We start from the raw sequence: 19,444 nt of genomic DNA, 5'->3' as shown, positions 1-19,444 counted from the left end.
ACTCTAGGGACAATTTACTTTGATGTATTTTTGGTTAAGTCAGTAAGTTTTTAATTTAGTAGCGTTCTAGTGCCAGAACAGACCAGAAAAGGGTTTGCGCTTATTTATTTCTCTGAAATTCCGTTCTGCGATTGCTCCGTGAACGAAGACGAACTTCCACCGGATTCTCTATAGCATCACCATCGACAGAGGTAATGCTAATCCAGGCCATTTATTTAGGAATCTGAAGTTTGTCTCCCCCGTCCCCACCCGTCGGCACTTATTGAAGAGGTTTGGTATGTGACCGCTCTGTGTTTTTATAAGGATGTTTGCAACAAGGGGTCATTAGTTTGTTTTGTTTTGTACAAGAACCTTCAATCACCGTGGAAGGAGATACTGAGATAACATTCAATGTAGACATATAAAGGACAATAAATGCAAAACAATATAATTTCTAATTTCAAAATGTCGCATTTAAAAATAACAAACATATTTAACTTTAAGACAAAAACGAAAAGAGGAGTGCATTTTGCCGACCTTTAGTTATAATTTCTCAATATATTATATTTTGTTTGTACTTAATATCATTGAATTAATATATCAAAACGCGTACATCAAAGAAAAAGACCCCCAAACCCCTTCCCCGCCCAGCTAACAAATATTTCCCAGCGAGATAAAGGTATATTTTGTTTCTGCAGTAACGAGCAAGCAGGTGCCCGTCTTGATTAATTAGCATATCAACTTTAACAAATACACAAATAATTACATTTTATTCAAATCACTTTTCATAAACAAATTACCCTGCTCCCTTCACGCTCCGTGCTGCATTGAAATTATTAATAATCACCTTTATTTTAGCACCTGAACAAAATGACTACCAATCAGCCCTCACAAATCTCTTTGATCTTTTCGCTCACAAAACAAACATGAAAACCGTCAGGTGTAAATTAAGGGGGCATCCCGGGTGACCTTAAACCATTGATGAGTTCTTTCTCAAACCCCGCATTTGCTTTTTAAACATCAGTCATTTAAGGTGACCCCATGAAACCCTTCGACCCAATCTCCGCTTGACTTGGAATTAATATGATGGAGTTTTTGATCTGTTATCGATAAAGGTTATTAATTAACGTGAAGAAACCAAACACAGTACAAAAAAAAACCCAGATGAAATCCGTGTGAAATGATTAGATTACTGTTTTCAATCGACAATATTGGTAAAAAATAAGCCACGTTCAGATTTTGCATGGGGTTCAAACATGATATATTATGGCCAACTATTGCAAAATTATTGAAACTTAAAAACCTTTAGATTCAACGTTTAGAAACTGTCATTCTTCAATATTCAACGTTTAGAAACTGTCATTCTTCAATATTCAACGTTTAGAAACTGTCACTCTTCAATATTTAACTTCTTAACATCATTTTAAAATATTTTTATATGTGCTGTGTCATTAAATGTATTAAAATCACCACCCAAAAAAACACATCAGCACAAACAAAATCCTGAAAAAGAAAGCCTCATATGGGTGTATTTGTTACGTGTTGTAAATCCGAATTTCTTTTGTATTTTAAAGATACATTTCGGTTAGTAAAAGATGATGTTGGATGTAAACATGTTTTGACTATATACAGTTACAGTTCGGATCTTTTAATAACGTTGTGTGAAAATTTGTTTCATTTCTGAGATATTAGCGTTATCGCATATGATTTTAGTGGTTTTCAAGGATTTTGAAGGAACATTCGTGATAACGCCTAAATCCCGTTTTTGCATGTGCGCGTTTTAGCGACGTTTCCGCCGTGCATGTTTGCGCAGGTTACTCAACCAAGTCAGTGGCTTGGTGTTACTATAATTAGGCGAGTTAAATGATATCTTTAATGTGATATTATTCCAAACAAATTATATTTAATTCCCTGAAATCGAAAAGTTAAACGGACTTTTGTGTCGTGGGCTATTTCTCTTTCTGTCTAATTGAATAATTTTCTTGATGGGAACTAGCTTATAACCGCCCTCTTCTAGTTGTAGTCCAAGATGGCTTCTAATTGGCAATGTGTGTAAACCCGAAAAAAGGGGGGAAGACAACACGTCATTTCTTAGTTTCAGATTTCCGATTCGACTTGGTGGATGGCAGCCTTGAGTCAACAATAGTCAACGACAAATGCAATGTGCTAGCTGTATATCTAATCAAATGACAGACGACATTGGCCTTGATTTCATATAGTATTTAACTGTTTACACGGTAAAATGGCAGGAACCCAAGTCCAACAGGCGTGTGAGCCCATTTGATTGTTTTTGTTGAACCCGTGACCCGTGTGACGTCTGGTTTGTATGAAGTATATCGATTATATGATAGTTTTGTTGATTTGTACTCGATCCTCCAACATACACTGTGTTGTCGAGATTTATATTTTAGATAAAGTAAACACGTGGCTAGCTTGTAAACAATCTACACCACCACGACCAGGTTGTATGTGGTAACGGTGGTTTTCTGAAATGCCTTCCAAAAACCAGTAACGTAGATAGACAGTCAGAAACGTGACACACCCGCCACATTCCCATTTAATGTCATTTTATGTAATTGAATTGATTTTCTCTTTAAGTAATCAATATACACCGCACTATACCCCGCACCTTTAAATCATCAATATACACCGCCCCCTGCCCCACACCTTTAAATCATCAATATACACCGCACTATACCCCGCACCTTTAAATCATCAATATACACCGCACCCTACCCCGCACCTTTAAATCATCAATATACACCGCACTATACCCCGCACCTTTAAATCATCAATATACACCGCACCTTTAAGTAATCAATATACACTTCACCCTAACCCGCACCTTTAGATCATCAATATACACTTCACCCTACCCCGCACCTTTAAGTAATCAATATACACCGCACCCTACCCCGCACCTTTAAGTAATCAATATACACTTCACCCTACCCCGCACCTTTAAGTAATCAATATACACTTCACCCTAACCCGCACCTTTAAGTAATCAATATACACTTCACCCTACACCGCCCCTTTAAATCATCAATATACACTTCACCCTACCCCGCATCTTTAAATCATCAATATACACTTCACCCTACCCCGCACCTTTAAATCATCAATATACACTTCACCCTACCCCGCACCTTTAAGTAATCAATATACACTTCACCCTACCCCGCACCTTTAAATCATCAATATACACCGCACCCTACCCCGCATCTTTAAATCATCAATATACACTTCACCCTACCCCACACCTTTTAAATAATCGGGGAGTTGGATGGCTGAATGATTAGCACGTGCGCGCTGTATCATGAAGTCTGTCATTGAGTCAACTGGCATGGTTTCGATTCCCCGGTTGTACGTGACAAGGAGTAGGGTCGCCTGTCCAACCTGGTGGGTTTCCTCCGGGTCCTCCGATTTCCTCCCACGCGCAAACGAATTATGAAAATAAAATTTAACCATGTGTTAGTCCAGAAATGACCTAGTTTGTGTCGAGTGAAATCAAATAATCTTTATTAAATCAACCTGTCCATAATACACCGGTATGTATAATGTATTGGATGTTAAATTCACCTTCAAGGAATCAATATAGATTCAAACCATCAATATATGTTGCGCCATATCCCACCCCATTTAAGTAATCAATATACACTGCACCCTATATCTCCCCCTCTACGGAATCACAACATCTGTGAGTCACTGTTGTCATGTTCAATTAAAAATAATGCTTTTTGTACTTTTTTAATCGACAAAATATAACACTCTGATCAGTAGAATTTGAGGTGGTTTAAACCAAATTTTCATTCAGTTTATTCAACGCTTCATTGGTTGTTTTGTTGTTGAAATTAAACATGTAATAAGTCCGCGTGGGGTCGTTACGACGGGGCACCAGACACAATCGCAAACTTCAATCAAACATTAATAATACTTGTTAAAATCATCCTCTCTATTTCATTGTTTTTGATTGAATTGATTTTGATGTAGAAACATTATTTATTATCGAACATGTATTGATCTCCCGTGGTTATTGACTCTCATCACGTGTTCGGAACACTTCGTTACTTTTGACAATACCTGGGGCCTGTTTCACGAAATTTTAACTAAGATAAAATCCAAATTTTAGTAATTTGATTGGATAATATTAGATTGATTTTAGTGCTTAGCCAATCATAATTGAAGTATTTACTAAAATTGGATTTTATCTTTACTTAAAATTTCGAGAAACAGGGCCCAGATTGATTCAATGGTGATGAATTTGACCTTTATAATGGAAATGAAATGAAATGGGGTTTAACGTCCTACTGTTCTGCCTTAATAATGGACATATCTGAGAATTGGATTGTATTCCGGAAGGCATATCATGGTACACGCAGATAGAAGCAGGTCATGGAATATTACCACAATCCGAAAGGTCCAGATCATGCTGTATACACTACAGTCTGATAGACTTTGCCCATCCTTTCATATTGTATCAAAAGCTCAATAAATTATGATCTTGATATAACTACATGTAATACGACCTACCGGTAAACCTAGGACATGTTTTTTACGATAGTCTGATAGAATAACGTTTTTAAATGTCAATCCAATAGACAAAGGCCATACATTATTATAGTAATCCAATGGACCGAAGTCACGATGTATTACTACGACATTCCGGTAACTCGAGGTCATGCTACGGTCTGATAGAGCAGGGCCAGGTTATTCAATTCAATAACAGTCCGAGGTCATGAAATTGTACTAAAGTCCTATATCATTATTGTCTAACAGACCAACGTCATGCTATATATAATTATTGTCCGACAGATCGAGGTCATGCTATGTAACAACAATTCAATAGACCGAGGCCATGTTATGTAACTATATTCCGACACACTGAGGTTATGGTATGTAACGACAGATCAAAGCCATGCTTTGTAACGACAGGCGACAGACCGACGTCATGCTATAAAACTATCGTCCGACCGACCGAGATCATGCTATTTAACGACAGACCGAGGTCAGCTATAAAACGTCAGGCCGAGGTCGTGCTATAAAACGACAGTCCGACAGACCTATGTTATGATATATAACGACAGTCCAACAGACCTGGGACAATGTCTAATAGTCTTAAGTTCGACAGACCTCGCCAGTGACACCGAGAGCGGTGGCCTCCACGGGCAACCCCCTCCCCCAAGGGGGGTTGTTTTGTATTGGTGATGGGGCTTATTCTCCATGGACAAATGGATAATAAACAATATTTCAATAGCTCTGCCAATAAAGATTTTCAAAAGATATCTTTGTCACAAAAATAACTAGAGTTCGGCAATAGAGCTCGGCAAACCGAGTGAACGAGTGAGTCCGTGTTTTATTGTTTTATTACAAAATAAATGTAAAAAAAAAATAATAAATAAACGGCAATTGACAGCGATTAAATCATCAAACGTCTGTCTCCCTTTCATTCAAACAAAATACAAAATTATAGTCTAAAGGAAAAATGGAAATTCCGGCAAAAAAGAGATTATTATAATGATTGAATTACTTGTCACTTTGAGTTGTCTTCCTGGTTTTGCTGTGTTTTATACGGTTGTCATGGTTGTTTGGTTTGTTTATGAGTTATTCAATACGTGTTGTTATACCGACACAGTTATACCGCCCTTCCAAACAAGGGCGTGCTGACCGTCACTTGTCCAGGGGCCCGGAGTCTAGAGGGATCCGGGGGTACGCCGAGTAATGTTTTAAGAAACAATTGTTGATATATTAATAAAAAAAATATACTGTTAATTGATCGTAAAGTAGTCACTTGTCCAGGGGCCCGGAGTCTAAAGGGATCCGGGGGTACGCCGAGTAATGTTTTAAGAAACAATTGTTGGTATATTAATAAAAAAAATATACTTTTTAATTGATCGTAAAGTAGCCTAGAAGAAACCCGGTGATTTTCCTGAATGTGTTTACCTAGTGGCGTGGGTAGGATTAAAACCGGATTCTGACAGTCCACTTTTTTTGCGAAAAATTGTTGAATTTAAAACTATTAACCACCTGCCGGGGCCTTAACGCCGTGGGGCCCCGGTCCGTCCTCGTTTCGTTTGAGGCTATACAATGATGGTGAGCGCGCCAGTGATCATGCGTGCGTTGTAGCCTGACTGGCATCCGATCATTAGAAAAACGAACTGAAAGAGAAACTCTTACTTTCGTTTTCGTTTCGTTAGGCGCTAAAAATATCGATGTTTTTCAATATTTTTGCCAATTGCGGACCTTTTGACAGTGTGATTCGTCACTAATATGTCCGGGAGAAGCTTATTATAAGTTCGGTCTGGCAATGTTAAGCATCGAAATTGGCTAGTCACGTACTGTTAATTTTGATGAGACTGTTGGTGAGTTCGCTTCCAGGTGTACACGAAAAGTTCCGTTTGAAACCAATTCAATGACTAGTTTATGTGATGAAAAAAATTCCATTCTGAAATTTTGGTGTCTGATGGTCACGATTTTTGTTTTTTTCATTGACATGCCTGCTTAAAATTTCCTGTCCAAATCGTGTACATCTATTATTATTAAATCAGTAAAACTTAATCGTAGTACATGTATTTGGTATGTCATATGTTGTTTTAAATTTCAGTTATTGGTTTTTTGGCAAAGTGGCCCCCAGATATACGCCACAATGACGCTAGAGACCCCTTGCATTTTAAAAATAAATCCAACTACCAAGGGCTCTTTTACCTGCACGCTAACGTTTACACGGGATCGTGGTTTTGTTGTCCTATCCGAACAGACTATATATATATATATTAGAGGCTGCTTCTTGCCAGATCATCCGTCCTCTACCACTGATAAGGGGCAAACACACTAGAAATGCTCAGGAACATTCTCCGCCAGAACCGCGATCAAACCTGGGACGTCCTGGTTACTGAATAACTGACATTATCACTGAGACATGAAATGAAATGAAATGGGGTTTAACGTCCTACTGTTCTGCTCCTAACCTGGGCTAATGAAGACGGGCATACGCCATACAGTGTGCTATGAGGGAAATTTTGCCCGGGCAGTGGCACTATCGCCTACTCTTATATCGAATTCCAACTGCCAAGGGATCTTTTACGTGCATTCCAATGTATACACGGGACCTCGGTTTTTCGTCTCATCCGAAGGACTAGACAGCTGTCCTTGTCAGGCCCTCCGTCCTGCATCACTGACAAGGGGGAACCACGCCGGAAAATCTGGATGAACTTTCTCGGCCAATGCAGGGATCGAACACCCGACCTCCAGGCTAGCGAGCCAGCGCCTTACCCACTTAGCCACTATCACTGAGACACTGTGCAGTTCCGGTAGTACAAATACAATATATGGTTTATCCTATATCTGTTGTTTACTGTTTACTCCGAAGTTTTGTGAACAACGCCATGAGTTTGTGAAAGATGGGTTTTCACTTCACTTTATGCTGTAGATGTTCACAGTCTGGTCTAAATATTAAGGCCACTTGCAGATATCGTCATGGTCACGAGATGTAAACATGGCTAGCGCTAACCCTACATTTCATGACCTTGACGAAATCTGCAGGTGGCCATAATATTTAGACCAGACCAGATTTTTATCTCGTGGTTCTAGCACCAGATGAGGTTCCACTCGGCTCTTCTTTTTCTCTTCTTGTGGACAGCGGTGTTGGCCGAGAAAGTTCCTCTTGATTTTCCGACGTGGTTGCCCCCTGTCACTCATTGATGCAGGACGAAGGGTCTGACAAGGACAGTGTCTAGTCGTTGGGATGAGACAAAAAAAACGAATTTGTTTTTACGTGGTCACGTGTACTTTTCAGCCCCCCCCCCCCAAAAAAAAAAATAAAATAAAAAATCCGAGGTTCTGTTTGACCCACGCTGGGATTTAAACCCGAGACATACTGAAATAAAATGGGGTTGTTTAGCGTCTTATTTTTCTGCTTCATCCAGGTAACGGAAACGGACATACGTCATGTTGTGTTGAAACTGGGCAAATTTCAATTAAAAGGACAAACCTGTTGCGCACAAACCCGATTATACCTGAACTGGTTTTATCTCCGGACGCCATTTTTTTTTTAAACGAAAAAGATTTTCATCTCAAAAAACAAATCGGCACATCAAATTTAATTCAGTCAAATTTAATAATATTTCTGACCCAGAAATGGACGCGGGCTATTATTGTCACGGCTTACATGTAGAATGATAGATGGAATACTTAAACGCCTAAAATACCATGATAAATTGTGACGTAAATATGTACCTTACGTCATAACACACAAACAAGCCGACTCTTTAATCTTACCGCTTTCTCTTTTGGGCCTAGAACATTTTTTTATTTAGATTTCTTTCAATATTTATTAAATTCAGATCTTAAATACAAAAGAAAACTCTTTTACCGAAAAACGACGATTTTCCATGGCAAAGAAAATTAACCGTCAGCAGATAGAGTCACAATTTTGGTAAAGGTGCATTGTGTAAGAGCTAGTCTGTGTATTTCTGGCTTAAAATGTTATATAAATTAATTTACATGACAAGCCGATAATCAACTGAAATATTGAAATGATTAAGCCATTCCTGCCAATCGGTTAACATTACAATGAACGTCACTCAATAAAAGAACTATCAACTTTCTTGTCAAAACACCTATAACTTTGCTTAGAATAAAGTAATTTGAATAAAATTTTCAATATATTCATTCTTCATTATCTATTTTTAACTTATATGACCAGAACTCTCAACTCTTTTTAAAAAATCTTACATAATGTATATTTAATAAATACGATCAAGTACAAAAACTAACCATATCAGTTATGTGCACTTCTCATTTAGATGAACAGGTGTATCAACCATCAATTAGAGCAGTATTTCACGTATTAGTTCAATTGTTAAGTCTTCATTAGCCCGGTTGATACAGAAAAATGAGACGTTAACCCAGTTGTTGCTGTTTATTACAGATTTAACGTCCAATAGGCCTACAATGAATATGATATTATAGACGGGTTGATTTAATTAAATTATTTACACTTGAAAATTGTTAAGACGTTAACCCATTTCAATTCAGCTTACATACGCCGGTAACATGGAGAGTATGAATGTTTAAGCTCTGTAAAGGCTGCAGGTTGCGGTTTAGAAGAAAGACTATTTTATTTATATAACAGATTAATTTGTTTATTTGATCAAAGGTTGAAGACTATAAATATTATTTGTGGATATTAACAAGATTTAATTAGATTTTTAAAACACAAGTAGTCGTGACTCTGTTTTTCTAATCTTCGTATGAAAGAAATGATTTAATCAGACGGCCGGCGGATCTCTTCATCGCTTGATCACTTTCAATTCCAATTAAACAAAACAGTTCGGTTAAAGACGTATTTTTGATCATTTTTAGAGGCATTAGTCACTGGATAGAGCAATAAATTGTAACACATACTTATGGAATTACAATTACTAATTTATATGGGCGATTTTTCGAAGAGTGTTGAAAGTTGTAATTCAATTGCTGTCAGGGCAAAATTTCCATCCTAGTACAACGTATGCCCGTCTTCATTTCGCGATGTCGGGATGCAGAAAAGTTGGAAGTTAAACCCCATTTCACTCATTCACTTTCCTCTTAAAAATGAATTGAAAGGAAATGGGGTTTAACGTCCTACTGCTCTGCTCCGATTGGGCAAATTTATGCAACATTGGCTATGGATTAAAATATTCTGTCTGGGGCCATTTTGCTTTGTGCGGCATTGTTCGGACACCGATCATTATTTGTTGCATCAATTGTTCGGGAATAAGATTTAAAACATTTAAATTCAGTGTAATAAACAGGGGTCTATAAAAAGTGTTTTTCTGGCATCATAAATATTTTTTTCAAAAAACCAATTTTTTGATGCAGCTTTAACAGAAAAGAGTGGAATATCTGTTGAAAACCCATATCAATAAGGCTATTTTGGACTGACCACTTCGTACCTGTATTTGCTGTACTCCCGGTCTTTTACTCCAGGCATTATCATTATTTGTTTCGTCAATTTGTCGGAAAGCTAAATTTCTGGTGACCGATAAATGCTGCAGTTAAAATAGTCTGATTGATTGGGATTCAGGTCATCAACACCAGTAAAGCTACATTGGACCATAAAAATAGATATTTCAATTATTGGACCACCTAGAAGTTGTACGCATGAGCTGGAATAGCTGGAAAACGCATTTGCGACCGCTTAATTTTCAAAATTTTCGCGCCGATCCCAACCACAGCGTTGGAGAAAGCAATTTGCGCCTTCGACGCTCACTGACGACCGGCTTCGTAGGCCGAGACTCCTTGGACTCTAAACGAGAATATTTTCAGCATTTCATTTATGGCACCCTCCTCCCAAATCCGGGAAGGTATAAGGTGGGATTTCGGTTGCAAGACAACATAAAGAAGGCTGTAGTGGACAAGTTTCAAGCTGCTGTGTGCTCACGGCCTGGAATAGTCTGAATACGCGTTTGTGAGTCAGTCTGGGAAGGTGGAGGGAGGGGGGCATAACCGACAGATGACCGGCACGTTCGTTCGTTCCTACAGTTTTACGTCCAATTCCACCTAAGGTGATATCGTAGACAAGCGACCGGTACGGCCGGCTGTAAACATTTGTAGTTACGCCATGACGTCCTCAACCTTTCATCTTGCCGACGGTGTCAATTATTTTCACCTGAGATTAATGAGTAAAGATTGAAAGACAAAAAGGTGAGGGAATTAGGTGACGAACGGTGTCATTGTGTTAATACATAGACAATAAAACGTATTTTATAAAGTGACAATACCGCTTTAAGCGATCAATTTGTTGTGAATTAGTTGTCGCTACCTGTATTTGTTAAATGATTGACTATATTTATGTTTTTACAATTGATCTACAGGTATATTGAGCTGTGTGGGGTAACATTTTATAGATTTATTAAAGAGACATTACCCATTGTAGGGATTTGTTTGGCTTCAGATGTTATATAAATTATTTTCTTGGCATTTTTTACATAATATGCCCATAATCAACATCGGATAACTTAACTGATATTTAGTGCAATAAACTATAACACATACTTATAGAAAAACAGCTACTTATTTATTTGGGCGACGTTTTGAAGAGTATACTCTCAACATTATCCAGCTAATAACGTTGAGAGAATACTCTTCGAAACGTCGCCCAAATAATTAAGTAGCTGTTTTCCATAAGTATGTGTTATAGTTTATTGGTCTATCCAGTTACTAAATGCCTCGCAAAGACTATGATATTTAGTGGATTAGAAATTCCCGCCATATCTACATAAACACTAATAATATATAGGCCCGACAATAGAGATTTTTTTTGTAAACAATATTCTATTTCATTTGATAATGGATCGGAGAACAGGCCTATATTGACTCCAAATTTAAGTGAAACCTGGTAAATGTAGGTCATAAGTTACATGGCTGAAACTTTGTAGGGACAATGGTATCCATAGTCGGAGTAAATATTTCACAAATCTAACCAAAATTTCCGGGGCTTTCCCCAAGTCAGACCACGCCCAATATCGCCTCACGGGGCTAATAATATGGTCATCAGTTACATGGCTGAAACTTGCCAGAAACGAAAATCCACACTTGCTAAATTCAATTTTCAAAAATCTAACCAAAAATTTGGGGGCTTTCCCCAAGTCAGATCGCTCTAAAGTATGTCCGACCACACCCTAAAAATGGGGCTTTTTATATGGTCACAAGTTACATGGCTGAAACTTACCAGAAAAAAAGATCCATACTTGGTAAATACAATTTTCAAAAATCTAATCAAAACTTTGGGGGCTTTCCCCAAGTCAGATCGCTCTAAAGTATGTCCGACCACACCCTAAAAATGGGGCTTTTTATATGGTCATAAGTTACATGGCTGAAACTTACTGGAAACAAAGATCCATACTTGGAAAACATATTTTTCAAAAATCTAACCAAAAATGTTGGGGTTTTCCTCAAGTCATATCGTCCTAAAGCCCACCTGGCCACGCCCTAAAAGTGGGATTTTTTATATGGTCATCAGTTACATGGCTGAAACTTACCAGAAATATTGTTCCATGCATGAAAAATGTATTTTTCGAAAATCTAACCATAAATGTGGGGGCTTTCCCCAAGTCAGACAGGTCTTAATTATAAGAAGAATGGTCAGCTCTTTATCTAAATCTTACATACTGTCTCTTTAAAATAGGTTAATTTCTAACCTATCTCGATTTTTTAAATGTTAAATAAAACCTTTATCTGGCTTTCTCGGAAATCGAATTTAAATGTTTTTGGATCGATTTCACCTTATTGTATCACCAATAAAAATCATTTGACGTCTGCGGGTTACACGATATAATATCCATCAATTTAACGAGATAGGACAAAACAAAAACATGTCGATCAAAGAAAAAAAGATAGTAAGAGACCTAAATTGTACATGGAATTGAGTTTAGAGACTTTGGGACCAACCCATGTTATTTTTAGATAGAAAGAATGGTGGAATGTGTACAGACAGTTGCGTTCACCCCCAACTCTTCTTGGAATTCCCAACTTTAAAATGAAAATCAGACGGGAGCAAAGGTGGATCAGTGAGTAAGGCGGTGTATCACTAACCAGGCGGTCCAGGATTCGATGCCGGTGTTGGATAAGTTTGGGATTAACATGGTGTAATTTTAGGGAGAGAGAATTTGTGCACATACAGTTGCGTTCCCTCCATACTCTTCGTGGAATACCCAACTTTAGAATTAATATCAGACGTCAAGGTCGATAAGATGTAGCGAGATTGTAGGTTAGGGTTAAGGTAAGCATTAGGCCTAGGTCTAGGGTTAGGGTTGGGATTAGCGCTAGCCTTGTTTACATCGCGTGACCTTTGACCAAACTTGAAGTTGGCCTTATCAAATAGATCCAACCAGGCGGTCCAGGGTTCGTTGCCTGTGTTGGGTGAGAAGCCCATCTTTTCACGGTAAAATAACAACATCAATGTTGATTTAAATTGACCAATAAGTCGTGTTTGCAATGTCGATGACTGGGGATGATACTGAGTTAGAGACTTGCTTCCCTTAAAGGTTTCGATCGTCCCCTCAACAACTAATGTTCGTGACCTGAGATTTTCAACGTACCGTCAGAAAACACGGCTCTTTGATAGATACGAACTTATTTTTCTGTGTAATTCACACATTTTGTTTCAGATAGGAAATTATAATACAGATAGTGACTAATTCTATAAAATAACCCACAGAATTCAACATACCTATAGATCAATTGATCACATATTGTAGAAAAACATACATATATATAGTCAATCATTTAACAAATACAGGTAGCGACAACTAATTCACAACAAATTGATCGCTTAAAGCGGTATTGTCACTTTATAAAATACGTTTTATTGTCTATGTATTAACACAATGACACCGTTCGTCACTAATACCCTCACCTTTTTGTCTTTCAATCTTTACTCATTAATCTCAGGTGAAAATAATCGACACTGTCGGCAAAATGAAAGAAATGGACTTCTCATGTGCAACGGCCAGTTAGAAGGGGAGGGTTGGTCGGCCGATTAAAGTGTTTAAAGAGACAATTTTGATAGATAAAATATAGTAGTCTTTCATCTTGTTAATCCGTTGTAATTGCTCATCAATATATTACTTCTTTCTTCTTGTTAATTCGTTGTAATTTATGATTAATCTGTTATATGGTTTCCAATTGTTATCTATATATTGCACCACATTTTTCTTAAATATCATTGTTTGCTTAATAACGATATCTGTATGTGTATTAAAACGTAGCATGTTAATAAATTCAGAAGTAGTATATCCATATAAGTGTATTTAATTTGATAAAATTGAATGCTATATAATTTCGGAAGGAGATATATCGAGACTAACATAACATCTGGTGCAGACTGGCACATGTGTGTGTGAGAGTGAGAGAGAGAGAGAGAGAGAGAGAGAGAGAGAGGGGGGGGGTAACGCCCACTCGACACAAACTATCAGTCCTTTTGGGATGAATCAATTTTATTTCAATAACTCGCTAGCGCGTAGGAGTCTTTAACTGCAGGAAGAAACCACGAGGTTAGACAGGCGATCCCACTCCTTGTCACGTACAAGCGGGGATTCGTAACCACGCCACTCGACTCAATGGCAGTCCTTGTGATTTAACGTACACGCGTTAGCCATTCGGCCACCCAAACCCCCACAGACACATATAAGAATCCTTGATAGTTGGAATCAGGCCCGTAACTACGGAGGGCGCAGGGGGTGGGGTAGGGGAAGCCCCCCCCCCCCCGTGAAAAAAAATGTCGACCATAAAAAATAGATATACATTGCCCGTCAATTTTACAGAACCACCGAGACCACTTCCCACCCCCTCCCCCACTTCGTTGCTCTGAGCTAGTTACGGCCCTGGTTGGAATTCCATTAATAATGAGGAGTACACGGACACGCTCATGTCTGGGCAAAACCTCACATAACACACAGTATGATGTATGCCCGTCTTCTTTATCCCGATTGGTGCATAAACAACGGACATTAAACCCCTTTTAAACATACATTGTGCAAGAGCTAAATCTGTCTAGTCAAGGTCTTTCTTTGGGCCTGAAAAAGAATTAGACATTTATTAACATGACAAGACCATAATCAACTCTCGATGCCATCGGATGTCTCCGATATTAAGTAGATTAGAATGGTTCAGCCATATTTTGATATAATTTAAAAATGGAGAAGCGAGGCTTAGCTTCCAACAACCAGTACGATGGTTGCAATTAATGCACACATCTTGTCAAACCCTGAGAGGCTAATATCTTCGCTCGCAGTAGAGTAATTTGAATGAAATTTTCAATATATTCATTTTCCATAATTATCTATTTACGAACTCTTATAGCAAGAATGGTTAGCTCTTTATCTAAATCTTACATAATGTATCCTTAAATTCATTTCCTTTTGTCGGTGAGATGGAATGCGGGTAATGTGTATCATTTTAAAAATCGACATATAAAATCCATTTAGAGATAAAACGAATTGTGTGTTCTTCTGTCGACAGATTAAGCCAAAACCGAAATCAAAATTATATCCTGCTTGATAATATCGAAACAAAAATTTAATCGTTTCGATGTTGATGCACCATTAATCAAAAAGACACATCAGATCAACCCATTACGACACTTTACTTTGACCTAAATCAGCGAGCTTTAACTCCTTTTTTAATTCATAAAATTTATATATATAATATGTACAAGTGTATGTAATTTAAGACATGGCGTCCCATATTTTTTAACAGGTGGCTGTAGCCTAAATTACTTATCTCACATTTACAGAAACTTTATAGCGTCACTCTGGTTAAATAACCTATAAAACATAAAAAACACCATCACGCGATTCATTCATTCATATCATAACTGTTTTTATATAAGTTTCTGTAACGTACATTCGCAAATATTAAATTACCAAACCCATCGCGTCTATACGGGTCAAACAGATAGCGTGTATGCCTTGGGGTCACAAGTGGGTAAATTTTACTGTTATCTTTCAGAGGTCAATCCCGCCCCTTGACCCCGCGGTAAACACAAATCATCCAATGAGAAGTGAGTATTATGTGCCTCTATGTATGCGTCTTGCAAAGTTGTTTTCAAGCTTTTAAAAGCCAATGTGTTCGATACCTGATTTCTCGCTGCTTTGAAATCGATGATCTAACTCAGTAGTTACATCTGCATCCATTTGTTCTGTGACTTGTGAACTGCTAGGATACCATTCTCCATAGCACAATTCAATTCGATGGTATCTTGGAATTAAATTCTGTGTCAAGTGATCGGACTTTGCAGGGAGTTACAAAAACGTGAGTCACACAACTTTATTTGAGATGTATTCTATTTTCTTTCGGAAATATAGCTTATTTAAATTTACTTTCTGGAGAGTCAATGCATGAATAATAAAAAAGCATATATCTTCCGTTAAATGTGTCAATATTTATTAGCTGTCACTACAGATAGCCCGGGCAGTGGTTGCTTCGCTATTTTCTTGAAGTTCATTTGCGCATCTTCTATAGCGCCATATAGCCATTTAATAAGCCGTCTCCAATACATATCACATTTCAACATGGCGCTAAACCCGTGAATGAAACCTAGTGCTGGAAAAATACCTCATTTTGAACCCCTGACAGCTGTCTTCACTAACTGTTAATAATTTTATTTACAGATATAATGGATCTAGAGTTCTATCAAAATGATTTTGGAATGGATGGAGGCGATTTCTTCTTAAACGAGCCCAAAAAGAGAAGGTTCAGTGGCCCTTTCATGCGATTACCTACGGTAAGCCTCGTTTTGATATGGAGTGTATATTTTGTGAATGAAATGTAAGACACTGGTTTTTATGAATGGACAAAACTTGAATTGGTTACAGCAGGTTATTGTAAGCCATGATAACACCTATGTCACGTGGTTTTCACCCTAATCTATGATCAGGGGCTATCGATGCAGGTGTCACCACAGCCCTTTATATCTGTTTATTATTGTAGGGGTGTTATTTTAGTTTGGTTTTAGCGGGGAGCGAGCAACCTCTTCTCATGTTATTTGCTGTGGGAATTATAAGCGACTGTATCTTTTTTCTTTGCAACGATCTGCTGTCCTACTGCCGTGATTAAGGGGCCGTGACTGTATGTATATTAGGTAACGTGCATTCCAGTAATTAGTAATTAATAATTGATCAGTGTGTATTAAGTGTAATATTACATAAAATATGATAACCAGGATATAGCATGTCGATTTCATAAAAGGTGTGTAAACTGATATAATTTATTCTCTGTAGCTAGGCCCATTCAGAGAATTATTTATAAAAATTGATTAATTTCCTTTTTGGCGTTTATTTTTTTCTTGTTTTAAAATATATGAAATGAGTTTCAACAATTACTTTTCTACATCAAATGGGCTAATGAAGATGGGTTGATGCCATTGAGTGTGTGTGTAGAGAACAGTGCTTAGACCTACACATATTTTGATTTTCAACTGTCTGTTTAAGGGTTAGAGGAATATTCTCTGAGTGTTATAACTGGGTATATTCACAGTAAGAGAGGTATTATTAACCCAAAACGGGGGGTTGGATGGTTGAATGTTTAGCATGTGCACGCTGTATCATACGGTCTGTCATTGAGACAACTGACGGGGTTTCGATTCCCCGGTTGTACGTGACAAAGAGTAGGGTCGTCTGTCCAACCTCGTGGGTTTTCTCCGGATCCTTCGGTTTCCTCCAACTGCTAAAGACCCCTACGCGCAATCGAACCATGTGTTGGTCCCAAAATGACCTAGTTTGTGTCGAGTGGACGTTAAACCCCATTTCTCTCTCTCTCTCTGTTAACCCAAAACAGTGAGTTATGAGGAAGATACTCATCTAGAAAGATAAATATAGACAAAATTTGATAAAAATATCAAAAGTATCTATTTACATTAATTTGTACCTGAAAATATAATGTAAAGCAGAATATTAAATCACATGTATACCAGACTTGTGAAAGGTTATTTGAATTCAAAATTTCACAATTTTATATGAAGTTGATGCTATCTTCAATAGAAACTTTAGATGTTGTCATTGACATTTAAACAGATTTAACAATGGTGTAATTTAAGTCAAAACACATTTAGAAAGATGACGATTTACTGAGATTGAGGAAAGACTTTATGGCATTTTATTTTATATTGTTCACCAGTGGTTTAAAGTTAAGTCCACAGTATGATTTGAAACCATTTTGAAATGAAATGGTGTTTAACTTTTTACACCAACAAGCCAGACAGTACATACACTATGCTTTGTAGGCCTACTATGAGAGACATTTTGCCCTGACAGTGGTGGTAGGGCTAACTCTTATTCTGATTTCCAACTGTCAGGGGATATTTTAAGTTCATTCAATGGTATATATACACAGGACTTCAGTTTTTCATCCTATTTGATCAACTAGATGCTTGGAATTGCCAGGCTCTCCATCCTGCACCACTGACACTATCCAAAGGAACATTCTTGTCCAACAATGGAATTACCTCATGGAGATGTGATATTTAGTTCTGAAATTCCCTACACCAATATCCTTAGCTTAAAGATCCATTATGAATGATTAGATAAAGAGCTGACAGTTCTCACTATCATAGTTAAAAACTAGATAATGTAAAGGGAATTTGCTGAAAATTTCATTCAGATTGATCCACTCTGAACCAAGAATTTAGCGATTGAATTTTGGGCCTAGCCTCGAACAACATTACTAAAGTCGGTACGATAAAATACATAGTCTGGATTATCCATTTCTTGATTTAAACATGAATGAGTGTAGAGCAGCAGATTGGATCCTAATCCAGTAAATATCGCAGGCTAGCGATGACATCATGAGTTGATTATGGTCTGGATAAGTTAATTAATGTCTAATTAGCAATTTAGATAACATTTCAGACCTACATGTGAGGCTAAAGAAAGACCTGCAATTGGCAGATTTAGCTCTTGCATAATGTATGTTTAATAACAGTATACATGTACTCATTCAATTCTGATTATCTCATGATGTGTACATGTACATTACATATATAATTATAACCCTACATGTATAGAAGTTCATTCATTCATACTGCAAGGTCCTGTCACCTTGGTCTGATCTATTTTAGAAATGAAGGACCGTGATTATCCCCTTTGGTTTTTGTTGCTGTCCAGTGATATTTTTGTGGTGTTGACATGTGGAGAGATGTCATGCTCTTGCCTTATTATCAGCCCACAATGCTTCATTCTGCTCTTCTATTTCTGGTCGTCAGACTTACGGCACGAATCTTCTCCCCGTTTTAATTTGCGTTGTCTGTAAGTCAATATTGTGGAAAGGTTTATAGGTTGTTTACTAGAGCAAACATTGTGTGTTTTAGCTGATAATATCACAGACCATTTAAAAACCCTTCTATGTACAGATGTATAACGTAAAACTCAGCTAGGGTTTTTGGGTACAGAAATATTAATATTTCTGATGGAATCGAACAAAAAATTGTTGGCTATGTGAAATATTAAAATTTGAGAAGTGACATTGGGTGTTCCAAGAAAGATTAATTGCTATATACTTTGCCGTGTATATGAGTCACCATTCTCCTACTCTTAGCTAAACCAAGTGATAGCTTGCATTAATCGTTCAAAAATCGAAACTATTTATGTAGTCTTTTGTGCCACAAAATCTATAAAATGAAAACAGAAAAGTTCTTACATTAAGGTTAATTTGTGGACCAATTATTCATTTCTGGCAAGATTATCTTTCAGTGTTTTAGGCTGGTTTGTTAAAAGAGAGAGAGAGAGAGAGAGAGAGATATGGGTGGTGGAGAGAGGAAGGCAGTTTAAAGCCGCTTCCATAATAACTAGGTCATTTACAGACTAACCTAGTATAATTTTATTTCAAAAATGTTTTGTTTTCTTCAGCCATGTGAGGCAACCCAGAGGTCCCAGCATGAGGTTGGACAAGTGACTATACTACTCCTTGCACCCACCCAACCCTCATTAAC

General features: G+C 37.5%; 1 protein-coding gene across 1 annotated transcript in view; it reads left to right on the top strand.

Moving 5' to 3' along the window:
* Positions 1 to 15,558: 15,558 nt before the first annotated feature.
* The window catches only part of LOC126829714 (protein c-ets-1-B), an 87,903-nt gene continuing 84,017 nt past the window's right edge, over positions 15,559 to 19,444 (top strand). The window contains exons 1-2 of the mRNA XM_050559807.1: positions 15,559 to 15,771; positions 16,131 to 16,243. Of these exons, the coding sequence (XP_050415764.1) occupies positions 16,136 to 16,243 (108 nt within the window). The 5' untranslated portion in view covers positions 15,559 to 15,771; positions 16,131 to 16,135. The remainder of the gene's footprint in view (positions 15,772 to 16,130; positions 16,244 to 19,444) is intronic.

The sequence above is a fragment of the Patella vulgata genome, chromosome 8 (assembly GCF_932274485.2).
Source record: "Patella vulgata chromosome 8, xgPatVulg1.2, whole genome shotgun sequence".
NCBI classification, from domain to species: domain Eukaryota; kingdom Metazoa; phylum Mollusca; class Gastropoda; family Patellidae; genus Patella; species Patella vulgata.
Note: the sequence above shows the minus strand (reverse complement) of the source record. Positions and strands in the feature narration are given on the sequence as shown.